The sequence below is a fragment of the Microcebus murinus genome, chromosome 24 (genome assembly GCF_040939455.1).
Source record: "Microcebus murinus isolate Inina chromosome 24, M.murinus_Inina_mat1.0, whole genome shotgun sequence".
NCBI classification, from domain to species: domain Eukaryota; kingdom Metazoa; phylum Chordata; class Mammalia; order Primates; family Cheirogaleidae; genus Microcebus; species Microcebus murinus.
The window spans coordinates 16,010,460-16,023,792 of NC_134127.1; the positions used below are offsets into that span (position 1 = coordinate 16,010,460).

General features: G+C 45.3%; 1 protein-coding gene across 2 annotated transcripts in view; it reads left to right on the forward strand.

The window, feature by feature from the left end:
* The first annotated feature begins 981 nt into the window (after window positions 1-981).
* The window catches only part of PDGFRL (platelet derived growth factor receptor like), a 45,585-nt gene continuing 33,233 nt past the window's right edge, over window positions 982-13,333 (forward strand). The window contains exons 1-2 of one of the 2 annotated variants that reach the window (XM_012785008.2): window positions 982-1,169; window positions 12,081-12,378. In XM_012785008.2, coding sequence (XP_012640462.2) covers window positions 1,115-1,169; window positions 12,081-12,378 — 353 coding nt within the window. In that variant the 5' untranslated portion in view covers window positions 982-1,114. Of the gene's footprint in view, window positions 1,170-4,906; window positions 5,155-12,080; window positions 12,379-13,333 lie in introns of those variants that run through there. The other variant, XM_075997109.1, reaches the window with a different exon arrangement.

A 13,333-nucleotide genomic window follows, 5' to 3' on the forward strand; every position in this document is an offset into this window, starting at 1 on the left:
GCCACGCTGGAGGGTGTCTTGCCCTTCACAGCCATGATACCAAACACCCAGTAGATGTCAGCTGAAATAATTGTCTAGTTCCACCTTGAGAGACTCTAAAACCCAGACGGTCAAGTGAGTTGAGAGCTTGTCGCAGTTGTCAAGACTTGAACCTTGGTCGCCTTTATTCCCAGGCAACTAACCGTTGTCTCACCGCAACACGAGTGGCAACGATGGGTTTAGAGCTGGCAACAGGGAGTGTGGCATTCTTGGGTCCCCCTACATGATGTGGCTGAGAAGCACCAGTTTATAATGACCTGCAGCACCTCTGCCCTTGGGTCCCCTCCTGTTATTTTGAATGCTATTTAATCGTAATGCTTGTTGTCAAAGATGGCAATGACATGGGACACTTCTTACTTGGGCGAATACACACGAATGACACGTGAATGACATGTGAATGACTAGATCCTCTGCCCCACCACAACCCAGACTATGTGTAAGGTCCAATTTCCCACTTGACTCCCGTCATGAATTTGTCCTTGCAACCTGGCCACCAGGTACAGGGCCGGGTGCAGAGCCCATCCGTGGCCAACCCATAGGAGCAGCAAGAACCACCGGGGCCGACGGTCCTGTAGCTGAGCGCAAATGAGAGGGAGGACTGCGAGCGAACAGCAATGTAACAGTTAGGGGACACTTTTTACAGGGCACTAAAGGCTCTGCTTGAGCAGGTGGGGCGAGCGCTGGTGACCTTCTGACAGTCATGGTTCCATGTGACCCGCAGGATGGCACCGGGCCTTCTTGAACTTGATAAACTTGGTGAAGGAAAAAAAAAAAAAAGCAAAACGCCGAGCGTCAGAGAAATTCAGTAGTGACTGTTGTACTATTTTAAGTCACATTTCGCTCCCAGCCCTTCCTCCCTGCGCTTGGAAAAAGCGCTGCGCACCCGGCTCCGCCAGGGGGCAGGAGAGGTCATATCACAAAGGGAATTAAAAAAAAAAAAAAATTCCAACTTTTCCCCCCAAACTGTGTTCCTCCCCGGGAAACCGAATCCTCGAGCTGTGGCGTCCCAGGCGCCCGCCCCTCGCCCGCCGCCTGTCCCCGTGTCCCCGCCCGGCCCCGCGCCCCGCGCCCGAAGATGAAGCTCTGGCTGCTGCTTGGGCTGCTGCTGCTGCACGGAGCGCTGGAGGATGGTGAGTGACTCTGGGCGAGGGGCCCCCGGGACCCCCAGCCCCGGCCGCCCTCCTGCCAGCTCCTCCTCCAACTTTTGGCCTTCGGTGGCTCTGCCCCGCGGCGCCACTCGCAGCCCGGTGCACCTGCCCCCTCCTGGGGGGGGTCTCCTTTCCTCCCGCCACCCCGTCCCCCCCACCTCCCCAGAGAGCCCTCTAGGGGAGGTGGCAGCTACCCAGATCCTTGGGAGCCCCCCAGGACCCCTTTGCGCTCCCGCAAAGCCCTGGCTCCGCGGGCACCGCGCGTCCCCAGCCGGCGCCTGGTCCAGCCCCCAGTGTCAACGTGTCAGTCTGGGAAGTGGCCCGGGAGCGGCGGGTCGCTTCCCCCCGCGCGCGCCGCGTGGCCCGGGACCTCTGCTGCCCAGGGCGGCTGCCACCTAAGCAAGGCAACTGCGGATTGCTTGGCCAAATTCCAGATGACTTCCACTCCCCCTTCGCAGTCCTGAGCGTGTTTCCTTAATACCACCTCAGGCTTGGACTCCTGCGAGATCTTCCTAGGTCTTCCATCCAGAATTTCTATGTATTAAACTTCAAAACGAATCAAAACCCCACAGCTGGTTACATTTCATATCTGATTGGACGGGAAAAGGGGAAAACTTTTTTGGGGTGTTTTGGGATTTTTTTTCTGCTTGTGTTTTTTTTTTTTTATTGTTTTTGTTTTTGTTTTAGTACAACAATATGGGAATGTGCACCACTGCGCATTTTTGAACGTGTGCCTGGCCTGGGTCCACCCTGTTGTGTAGACTCATAACCACAGGGTCAGGATTTATTTTTATGCATTTTTATGTGTGTGTCTGTGCTTGTTACTGTTGTACATGTTATATTACTGTCAGCATTTAGTTGTTTTGTTTGCTCCATTATTTAATCAACCAGTGTTTTCGTACTGTACATATTTCATCTGGGCACATCCTGGTGTCCTCAGACCTCTTGAAATTCCTCCTCTACAGTTTTTGCATAGATTTGGTGGGAATGCAGCTTTTTGCTGTTATGCAACCTCACCCTGGAGCCAGCTTAACCTGGCTCCCATTTTATCCACTCCTCCATCCTGCCCAGCTCCTTCCTTTCCTATGAAACTCCAAGCATTTGCCAAAAAAATACCACATTCTAGCTTGCAAAGGCCACGATGGTTGTGGAACTTGAATTTGAGCGTGAGAGAATCTTAAGCCTAGAGCCCTGCTTAATAAACTGCAGGCAGCGCTTCTACTTTTGGGGGGTGGGGATAATACTTAATTAGGTGCTCAGAGAGAAGTTGGCGTGAGTTCAGTTTGTAAAATGCAGCATTAAAATGCTCCTGGCAGGTCCTTGTATATGATTGCTGACATGGGGGAAATGCGGTATTCAGTATCGTTTTTGAATAAGGCAGAAGATGGCCAGACAAAAATCATTGCAAATCATCCATTCACTTGTTTATACCCAAGGAGGCTCAGGAAGCGACTTCAGCTTCTGCCTCCCAATCCTTCCCAGCCGATGTGCACCCAGACCATGTGAATGATGACAGACAGCTGCCTAAATACATTAGCATCTGTTTAAAATGTAATTCATGCGAACACTAAGCATTTAGGAGACAATCAGAGAAAGTGGAACAGAGACTGAATATTTTATAAGAAATAATTGATAAGTTTTAGGTGTGATAAAAGCACTGTGATTTTGTTTTTGAAAGTACACATATAGGTATAGACTATTTATGGATAAAAATAAACATCGTGCTACATGAAATTATGTAACAATTTTCCTAAACCTGGTAAGAATGTTTTTCCTGTTTGGAGTTGTGTGGTGAGTTGGGGAGAGGCACAGCCAATGAGAGCAGATTACCTTTCCAGGGCCAGCCTCTAAATTGGCAGGTTGGTAACATGCTGCCTGCCAGGCTAACCCAAAGCCCAAACTGCAAACCCAAAGCCCACAAGTCAACTTGTCCCACTGCCTTTCCGTTTTTTGTCATTGGGTCTAGGAGAGAGCATTCTAGAAGAAAAAGACTTCTTTGCAAGTGCAGATGGGGGTGGACATCTGTCCTAACCCAGTGAATTTTGCCTTGTCTTCTAAAATGCTTGAAATTTGTGGAAGTAATGTCCTTTCTCCTTGGGGAAGAGTGAAAGCTGGAAGGGCATTTAATATTCCGTGGCATGAAACTAAGGCATGAAAAGTCAATAAATAGCCCAAGATCTCACTTGAAGTCAGACATTGATCACAGCACCTAACATTCAGCATTTATATGGACTATGTACCATTGAGTTTATTGATATAGTGCTGCTAAAAAATATAAAAATCACAGGCACTTACCAACCTTTGATTACCTACATATTTTTATTCAATGTCAGGAGCAAATGTTGAAGCATAAATATCAATTTGTTACTGCTGTTTTGTTGAATGATACCAGACCCTTGATCTGTGCTAATTTATTCTTCATTCTTAACACGGGTTTATTTTGCATCTTATGAAAGCGTTTTCTTTTTGGGAGGACTGAAGAGATTCATTATGGTAGGAGGGCAGTACAGCCAGATCTCTGGAAAGATAAGGACAGAGACAAATGATAGTGATTCTCTAATCAAGATCCTGTCTCACATTTGTGTCTTAGTTTATTCCTTGGAAAAAGAGTAAAAATTAGAAATACAATTATAAGTATAAAAAAAGGAGTAAAAATTAGTTCAGAAATCTTTATAAGGAAAAAAGAATTATAAAATTCCTCATTTTGTATGAGTGCAAATCATGAAGGGTTGGAAGCATTTGGGAGCTTTGCCTGTATGTTTCAGGTACAATATAATCTCTGATCCCTAGAGACAAAAACGTTTAAGGGCGAGAGGCAGGGAGAGCTGGGTGATCAGAGGAGGGCAAAGAGTCCTCAGGTGTGTTGGTTTTTCCGGGAGAAGGTTGTAAAACCCTTTCTTTGTGGTGCGTATGACCAAATGAAAAGACCAGATAATAAACAAAGACATCATTTCAGGAAATGCTAAGTGGCTTGAAGAATCATTCATCAGGGTGTATTAGTTTCTTACTGCTGTGAACCGGGAGGCTTAAAACAACAGGAGATTGTTTTCTCCCAGGCTGGAGGCTTGAAGTCCCAAATCAAAATCAGGGCCAGGCTGCTTCTGCGACTCAGGATGGAATCCTTCCCTGCCTCTCCTGCCACCACCACCAGGAACCTTTGTCGTCCCTTGGCTTGCAACTGAATCACTCCAATCTCTGCCTCTGTTGCCACCTGGCCATCTTCTCCCTGTGTGTCTATCGTCACATGCATGGCCTTTTACTCTTCATATGTGTCCCTTCTCTTCTTAGAAGGACATTAATCATATTGGATGAGAGCCTACCCCAATGACTTCATCTGAGTACATCTGCAAAAACCCTATTTCCTTCCAAAGAAGGTCATGTGCACAGGTGCTGGGGGTTAGGACATCCATGTATCCTTTTAGTGGCCAAAACCAACCGAGAACACAGGGTAAGACGTGGATAGGGGATTGACGAAGGGAGTGAGGGTGCTGTGCCGTGTCCTTCCAGAATCTCAGGTTGACATTTTATCTCGAATGCGTGCTGTTGGCAGTGGCAGGTGTTTGGATCGTGGGGGCGGATTCCCCATGAATAGATTAATCCCTCCGTCGAGGGTGAGTGAGTTCTATTAGTTCCAGGCAAGAGCTGGTCATTAAAAAGATCCGGGCGGCACCTGCCCCCTACTTCCTCTCTTGCCATGTGATCTCTGCACAGCCCACTCCCCTTCCGCCCCGAGTAGAAGCTTCCCGAAGCCCTCGCCAGAAGCAGATGCCAGCACCCGGCTTCTTGTACAGCCTTGTTCCGCCGATGAAGGCCCTTTAAAGCCTCCACATAATATGAACTGGCACCAAAGGACCAGAGAAAAGAGACATGCGTTTATTCGGGAAGCTTCCATGCCAGGGCTCCAGTGATGGCTGGCCAATCCGGCAATCCTCCAGGCCGTACCCAGAAACAGCAAGTGATTCAATAGGCAAGTACAAACAAACACTAACTTGGGGATCCAGTGTGTGTCACCAGGGATGGCAGGGCATTTTTCCAGAAAGGTTGGCAGGGTCTCAGCCCCTGCAGGAGGTGGGCAGAGGGGCTGTGTTGCCAGTCTTTCTTTTCTTTCTATTTATTTTATTTTTTGTTAGCTGTGTTTCCTCATTTCACCTGAGCACCTCAACCTGCAGCTTGCTTGCTCCTTTTCAGGCCCCCAATACGGGATTGGGGCCAGAATCTTCAATTACCCCACAAGCCTGCAGAACTGAGAGCCAAATAAATCTCTTTTCTTTATAAACAACCTAGCTCCGGGTATTCCTTTACAGCAGCACAAAACAGGCTAAGATAGAAAATTGGTACCGAGCACTGGGTATTGCTATAAAGATAACTGAAAAGTGGGAGCAGCTTTGGAACTGGGTAATGGGCCGAGGTTGGAAGAGTTTGGAGAGCTTGGAGGAAGACAGGAAGATGAGGGAAAGTTTGGAACCTCTTAGAGACTAGTTAAGTGGTTGTGACCAAAATGCTGATAGAAATATGGACAGTGAAGGGCACGCTGCTGAGATCTCAGGTGGAAATGAAGAACGTATTGGGAACTGGAGCCAAAGACCTTGGCTGCCCTGTGTCCATGCCCTGGAATTGAAGAGTGTAGACCTAGGATATCTGGTGGAAGAAATTTCTGAGCAGCAAAGCACTCAAGAAATGGTGGGCGTGGCTACTTTTAAAAGCTTATGATGAAGAATAACTGGCAGCAAATAAATGGCCTCAAGGTGGAATTCACAAATAAAAGGGAAGCAGGGAGTCAAAGTGTGGAAAATTGGAAGCCAGGCCAGGTGGTAGAAAATGAAAGAGCATTTTTTTTTTAGGAGAGGAATTGGAGGGTGCAGCTGAGAGGCTGCTTGTTAAAGAGATCAGTGTGGCTAAAAGGGATCCAGGTACGGGCAGGCAAGACAATGGGAAAAGGTCCCGCGGGCATTCCAGGAACCTTCTAGAAGCCACTCCCACAATAGGCTCAGAAGCCTAGGAGGACAGAATGGTTTCGGGGGCCACTTTGGGATGCTGCTTGTTGCATTTTGGCTGCAACCTCAGCTCAAAGGAGCCAGGTACTGCTCTCTGGTCACTGCTCCAAAGCTTTGGTGATTTCCACGTGGTGTTAAGTCATCAGGTGCCCAGGATACAAGAGTGGGGGAGGTATTAAAAGCCTGGGTTCCAGGCAGAAGCTTGTGGCAGAGGAGGAGGCACTATAGAGAGTCCCTACTGGGGTACTGCCTAGTGGAGCTATGGGAATGGGGGTGCTGCAGGGAGCTCAAAATTATAGAGCCCCCGGCAGTGTGCACATTCCGCCTGGAAAAGTCACAAGTATTTGACTTACGAGAGCAACTGAATGAACTGTGCCCAACAAAGCTAGGGGAGGGGCTGCTGGGGCATTGGGAACCCACTGTCACCAGTGTGCCCAGGATGTGGGACTAGGAGTCAAAGGAGATTATTTTGGAGCTTTGAGATTTAATATCTGCCCTGCTGAGTTTTGGAATTGCATGGGGCTTGTCATTCCTTTATTTTGGTCTGTTCCTCCCTTTTGGAATGGGCATGTTGACTACATGTCTGTTCCACCATTGCATGTTGGAAGTAAATAACTTGCTTTTGATCTTACAGGATCACAGCTGTAAGGAACTTACCTTGAGTCTCAGATGAGACTTTCAGACTTCTGAGTGGATGCTGGAATAAGTTAAGACTTTTGGGACTATGGGGAAGGGATGATTGTATTTTGCAAACACACACAAAAAAATGTGAAAAGGGCATGAGTTTTTTGGGGGGTAGGGGTGCAATAGCTTTGGTTTGGATATTTGACCCTCTCCAAACCTCACATTGAAATTTGATCCCCAGTGTTGGAGCTGGGGCCTGATGGGAGGTGTCTGGGTAGTGGGGGCAGATCCCTCGTGAATAGATGAAAGCTCTCCCTCTGGGTCAGTGAGTCCTTTGTTAGCTTCCTAGAGAGCTGGTTGTTAAAAAGAGCTTGGCGTCTCTCCTCTGCTTCCTCTCTCGCCCTGTGATCTCTGCACACACCAGTTCTCCTTCACCTTCTGCCATGAGAGGAGGCTATTGCCAGATGCCCAATCTTGAACCTTCCAACCAGCAGAACCATGAGCTACATAAACGATTTTTTTTTTAATTCAATGACCCAGCCTCAGGTGTTCCTTGATAGCAGTGCAAATGTCCTAAGACAGTAAGCGTGCTAGCGTGGAAGCTGGGAGCTACTTTGCAGATGGTTTAACAGTCTGGGTGAAGAGTGAGTGACTTGGTCCACACTGGTAGGAGAGGGAGAAGAGGCTGGGTTCAAAGTCTGTTTTCAAGGGGAAGCCAAAAGGATTTCCTGCCGGATTAGCTGTGGTTTAGGGGAGAAAGAAAAGGAGGCAGACCGAGGTTTTTGTCCTGAGTAACTGGGTGAACCAGAGTTGCCATATGCTCCCCAGGGTTGGTGCTGGGGCCTGATGGGAGGTGTCTGGGAGGATCCTTGTGAAGAGGCATCCAGAGGTCAGTTTCGGACACGCTAAATTTGCGATGCCTACTGGTCTTCCAAGCAGCTGTGCTGAGTAAGTGACAGAATATTCAGATCTAGAGTTGAGTGGCAGAGTCAGGACGGGACCTAGGGCAGCTTTCAGTGCAGAATTGCTGCAAGAGCCATCCACAGGACCGCTTGAGGTCATTTGGAGAGAGAGGAGTGGTCAGAAAATGATGCTTTAGAAGTGGCAGGAGAGTTTTTGGAGTGGGGTTCTCAAAGGCAATGGGGAAAGAAAGGAAGGACTCTCATCTTTCTGCATTTTCATCTCCTAGTGTCAACTTCCCACCTTCTCAGCTTTGTTCTTGGGAAAGTGTGTGCATTCCTATGGGGTGTTTCTGGAGAATAGAAAATTGAGAGGGGATGTCTCTGTTTATGTAACTACTTGGGAAACAGTAGAGCTGCTTAGGAAATGTATGGTATGGTTATTTGGATGCTACCTTCAGGGCTGGCCTTTTCCCGTAACTGCCCATTAATTAGAGAGGAAAAACCAAACAGCTCTAGCTCTTTGATACTAATGAGTGTTTAACATGGAAGCCTCATCGAAGCAGCAGTCAATGATTCTTCTGATGGATTTATTCTCTTCCACAGCTCTATGGAATAAGAGAAGTTAATAGATCATTTTTAAGAGGGAAGGTTTGATTGTAATTCTCAGCTGCCGCTGAATATTCATGGTTCCTTTTTCCTTCTTGCTTTGTAACATTTCTTCATTCATTTTTGGGGATGAGCATTTGACCAGCATCTCCTACTTGGGGATTCTAATGTATGTCTGGGGACAGCTTCTCCACCCCTTCCAGGGAGGCTGGGCTCTCATCCCCAGCATCAAGTAATGTTTGACTTGGAACTCCTCGTCCTATCAAACAGAGATGTGTGCAAATAAAGTGAAACTGCAACAATATGCTAATCTCTAGGTGAATCGGGAGCCAACGGCATGAACCAGAGAAAGCTGTAGACTTGGAGTCAGAGAGTCTTATTTTTTTTTTCTTATTTTTTTTTCCCCAGCATATTGTGGGGGTACAAATGTTAAGGTTACATATATTGCCCTTGCCTCCTCTTCCTCCCTGATTTTTTTTTAATATCTTTTTAATGACCAAGGGTGAGACACTTGGCATCTATAAACATAAAAAGAAGGCATAATAGCTGCTGTGCCTCTACTGGGGGTTTGTCGTGGAGGTCACATGAGACAACCATAAAACAAATAGCAACTACTGACTGTGGTTCAGACACTGTTGTCAGCATTTCAAACATTAACTCATTTATTTAATTCCTGCAACAGTCCATGAGAGAGTTATTCTAACCCTATCATTCCCAATTTACAGATGAGGAAGCTAAGAAAGAAGGGGGCAAGTAACTTTCCAAAGTCACACAGCTAGTAAGTGGCAGGCCTGGATCTGAAGTCAATGGTGATATTTAATTGTTTGTGAATTTTGTCACTTATTTCTCTATAAACTGTACGGTGCAATAGTCTCAAAAATGCAATAGTAATGGACTTTCTTTTTTATCTACAATATACATTCTTTAAGTCATTGGAAAATAACTAATTTACATAGGCTAAAGAGTCATATTTTTAAAAAAATTAGACATGGGATCAATCCCAGGACTGTCTGGCTATCTGTGGGGTCACTAGGCTGGCTCCTTTAACTTAGGTTCATTGTCATCAAACCGTGGCCCCATTCTCTAGTCTGGCAGCTGGACCAAGTATATAGTTAGATCAACTGATAGAGCTATTTGGTCAAAAGATCAAATTATCTTGCTGGGATAATAGCAAACATTCGGATGCATAATATCCATAATCAGCTAATCTGATGTTCCTGGGTAGCGGGGCAACACAAGATCTGATAGCTTTGAAGTCAGCCAAGTAGCACCGATTGCCTAATTCCATAGGCTTTACAGATGATGATTGTTATTTCTGATAGCTCAAATTCCTGTTACATGACAAAACACCCAATTAGACATTAATCCGGAGGTTCATTAATCTCATAGGCATAGTGAGACTAATGCCATAAGGCACAAATTACTTAGACATCATAATGATAGGTTTTTATTTTCTGTCTTAAGAAAAATGTGACTTCTGTGCTATTGTCAAGCTGAGGGTTATGCTTCACAACTGATGTTGCTGAATGAGTGTATTTTTGTTGGTCTGACGTGTTCCCAGCAGTTACGATGCTGCTCCTTCTAGAAGGCTGGGGACCGTGTGTGTGTGTGAGCCATTATCTGTCCCCTTCTAGCATTAGAACCAGGGGTGCCAAAGCCAACATACAGGGTTGGCAGTAGTCTGGGCAGACAGCAGGTTCACTGGCAGGTGCTGAGGACTCCACCTTGGAGACTGGGGTTCAAGGACACAGCTCTGCTCCCTGGAAGGACTGAGAAAGCTTGGCAGGGCCCATAACCCAGAGAAATGGGAGCAGAGGAAGAAAAGGAAATAAGAGACCCAGACCTAGGAGAGGAAATAAATCACAACCAGATCTGGGGTCACAGAAAAGAGGGCCAGAGATGGGCTCTTAGGGAGCCAAGAGGGCTCCGGGAGGAAGACAGAGAAGCTTGAAGAGTGAGGACTGGATGTTGACACTGAGCTGAAAGGTCCTAAGAGCAGCATTGGTTCTAGAATCCAGCCCAGGCTGAACCAAGAGTGGAGGCTAAGTGGCTCTTATGTCAAAGGGCAACACACAAAGCCAAGTTTCATCATTACACAGTTGAATCCAAAGCAGCTGAGTTTTTTGAAAAAATTCTTTTTAGATATGGGGTCTTGCTATGTTGCCCAGGCTGATCTCAAATGCCTGGGCCAAAGTGATCCTCCTGCTTCAGCTTCCCAAAGTTTTGGGATTACAGGCATAAGCCACCACACCCGGCATGAGTTTTTGATTATAATTTTTCTCTTATCACATTTTCCCATTTTATACAAGTGTCCTGTAATTCTCTCAATTGGCCAACGTATGTGTATTTATTTAAAATATGTAAAGAATGTTTATCTCCATATAGTGAAACGAGTACTTTGGAATTGAGGCTAAAGACCTAAGTTCCTGCATTCTGCCACTAACCAGCTGAGTGACTTTGTGCAATTGATTTAACTTTTCAGGGCCTCCTTTCTTTATTTTTAATCTACAACATTAGGACTTTTCTTAAGTAATCTCTAAGGATCCTTTAAATTGGGACATTTTTTGATTCTATGAGCATATATCAAGGTGGCCTTTGAGCTTCCGCAGACAGATGGTCAAACTGAAACTGGAGGACAGTCCCCTTTTCATCTTTGCTGGGTGGACACAACTGCAAGGCTTCGGGGACCCTGGCTGAGATTTCTGGAGCCCGGTGGCCTTCCAGGGCAGGACAGTGGGAGCAGCCTTCCCTGGGTGCAGGCAATAAGGGGTTCATTGTCTGCAGAGAAGACAGAAACAATAATCAAACCAACTTAAAGTCGGTCAGCTTCTTATTATCACTGTTTTACTGGCAACTCAACAATTTTGGTGATGAGATACTCCTCCCCCTAAAAATATTTTGTTGGTTACGTTCTAAACCAGGGGTCTTCAGACTTTTTCAACAGGGGGCCAGTTCACTGTCCCAGTTCACTGACCGTTGGAGAGTGTGCACTGTGGGCCCGGGATGAGTCGGCTGCTAAGCAGGACAGGCAGCGTTGGCAAAAGCACCCGGAGGGCCGGATAAATGTGCTAGGCGGCCCGCATGTGGCCCTTGGGCTGTAGTTTGAGGACACCTGTTCTAAACCATTGCTACAGTTACTGTTGAGTTTTAATAACTTACATGTAGGCTTTAAGTTAGCCTATGTTTAGTACTTACTCTTTAGTAAACGCCATTCTATTAATACATGGATGTTGTTAGCCCCCAATAAATGTAGATTCCCCTCAATGCATTTGTGTTGAGAGAGAGTTCATTGTGGTTTAAAATCTTTTGAGTGCAATTTCAATATGGTTCGTGTCTCCAGTCCCTGGAAGACCACATACATATTCCTACGTTTAAATAGTAGATGCAAAATGAGCGATGATAACAGAGAGATTGCAAAGACCAGAGACAAACTCAAGGGCCTTCAGTTCTTCCATTGTATGTGACCACTTGGAAATTGTGAGACTGTGTGTGAACTACAGGGAATAATAACTTTTGTAAGGACAAATGTTAGTTCATAAAATATTTTGCCGAATTTGAATGATTTATTTGATGCTGAAATAGATTTCTTTTTAATTGCTTTAAAACTAAAGAATGAATCAAGAAAATGGTGGTCACTACATGATTATTACTGGGAATAATTTTGACATAGGAGGAGGGAAGTGTTGAAAAGTTACCTGCTATAGGTTATCAAGGGCTCTGTGAATGCCACTGCTGTCACCCACTGCCCTGTCCTCACGTTCCTACAGTTACTGGCCAACACCCTCCCAAGAACAAACGTCCAAAGGAACAAGGGGAAAATAGAATCAAACCTGCCAACAAAAAGGTGAAGCCCAAAACTCCTAAAATAAAGGACAGGGACTCGGCTGACGCCACACCAAAGACACAGTCTATAATGATCCAAGTGATGGATAAAGGTCGCTTCCAGAAGCCTGCTGCTACCCTGAGTCTGACAGCAGGACAAACCGTAGAGCTTCGCTGTAAAGGGAGTAAAATCGGATGGAGCTATCCCGCGTATCTTGACACCTTTAAGGACTCTCGTCTCAGGTAAGCATTTAAAAATAAATTTTTTTTTTTTTTTTTTTTGCTTGTGTTGGGAAAAGAGTTTCATTTCGATCCTTCATTAAATATTACATTGTTTCTGACATCTACCATTTCACCTTAATAGATGATAAAAATGGACACTCAATGAGCAAAAGTTATAATAGACTTTATTTCTTTGCCCAGTTAAAAAAATACTGCAAATCCTACCAACATTGGTTGAAAGGGTGACATTTTATAGGAAACTATAATACATGATAATTTTATATGAAAACATGACAAGAGGAAAATGTATTGAAAACCAAAATTTTATAGAAAACTGTAATGCATAAAGATGGAAATTTAAGAATTGTGAAAAATAATGGACTTACTCTTTTACGTTGTTTTTTTTAAGTTATCGTAATGGAAACTGAATTGATCTGACAGATTCCTATGAGCAACTTGACCAGACACCACGTTGAACAAGTTTTAAACTTTTTGACTGCTCATGATGAGTCTTACTTTTGTGAATATGACTTTTTAGATACAGATGCAATTGGTAGGACAAAGATTTCTCATGTTTGCATGGGCACCTTTCAGGAGGCTGGTGGGCTTCTTATTCAGGAAAAGTGGTGAAGATGATGGCTATGACAACAGTGACGAGTGAGAAAGGCTACGTGAGAGGATCCCTGAGCACTGGCTAGGGCTTAGAGGATGTGCATGGGTTAGAGTCCTTGTGTATCTTTGGTTTGCTTCACTTAGCATAATGCCCTCAAAGTTCTTTCACATTGTAGCACATAATGGGATTTCCCTTTTGTGTAAGGCTGAGTAGTACTCATTGTATGTATATACATGTTTTTATCCATCCTTCCAGACAGTGAAGGACATTTAGGTTGCTACTAACTTCTGGCAATTGTGAACAATACTGCAATGAGCATGGTTGTGTACATGTCTCCTTGTGATTCTGCTTTCAATTCTTTTG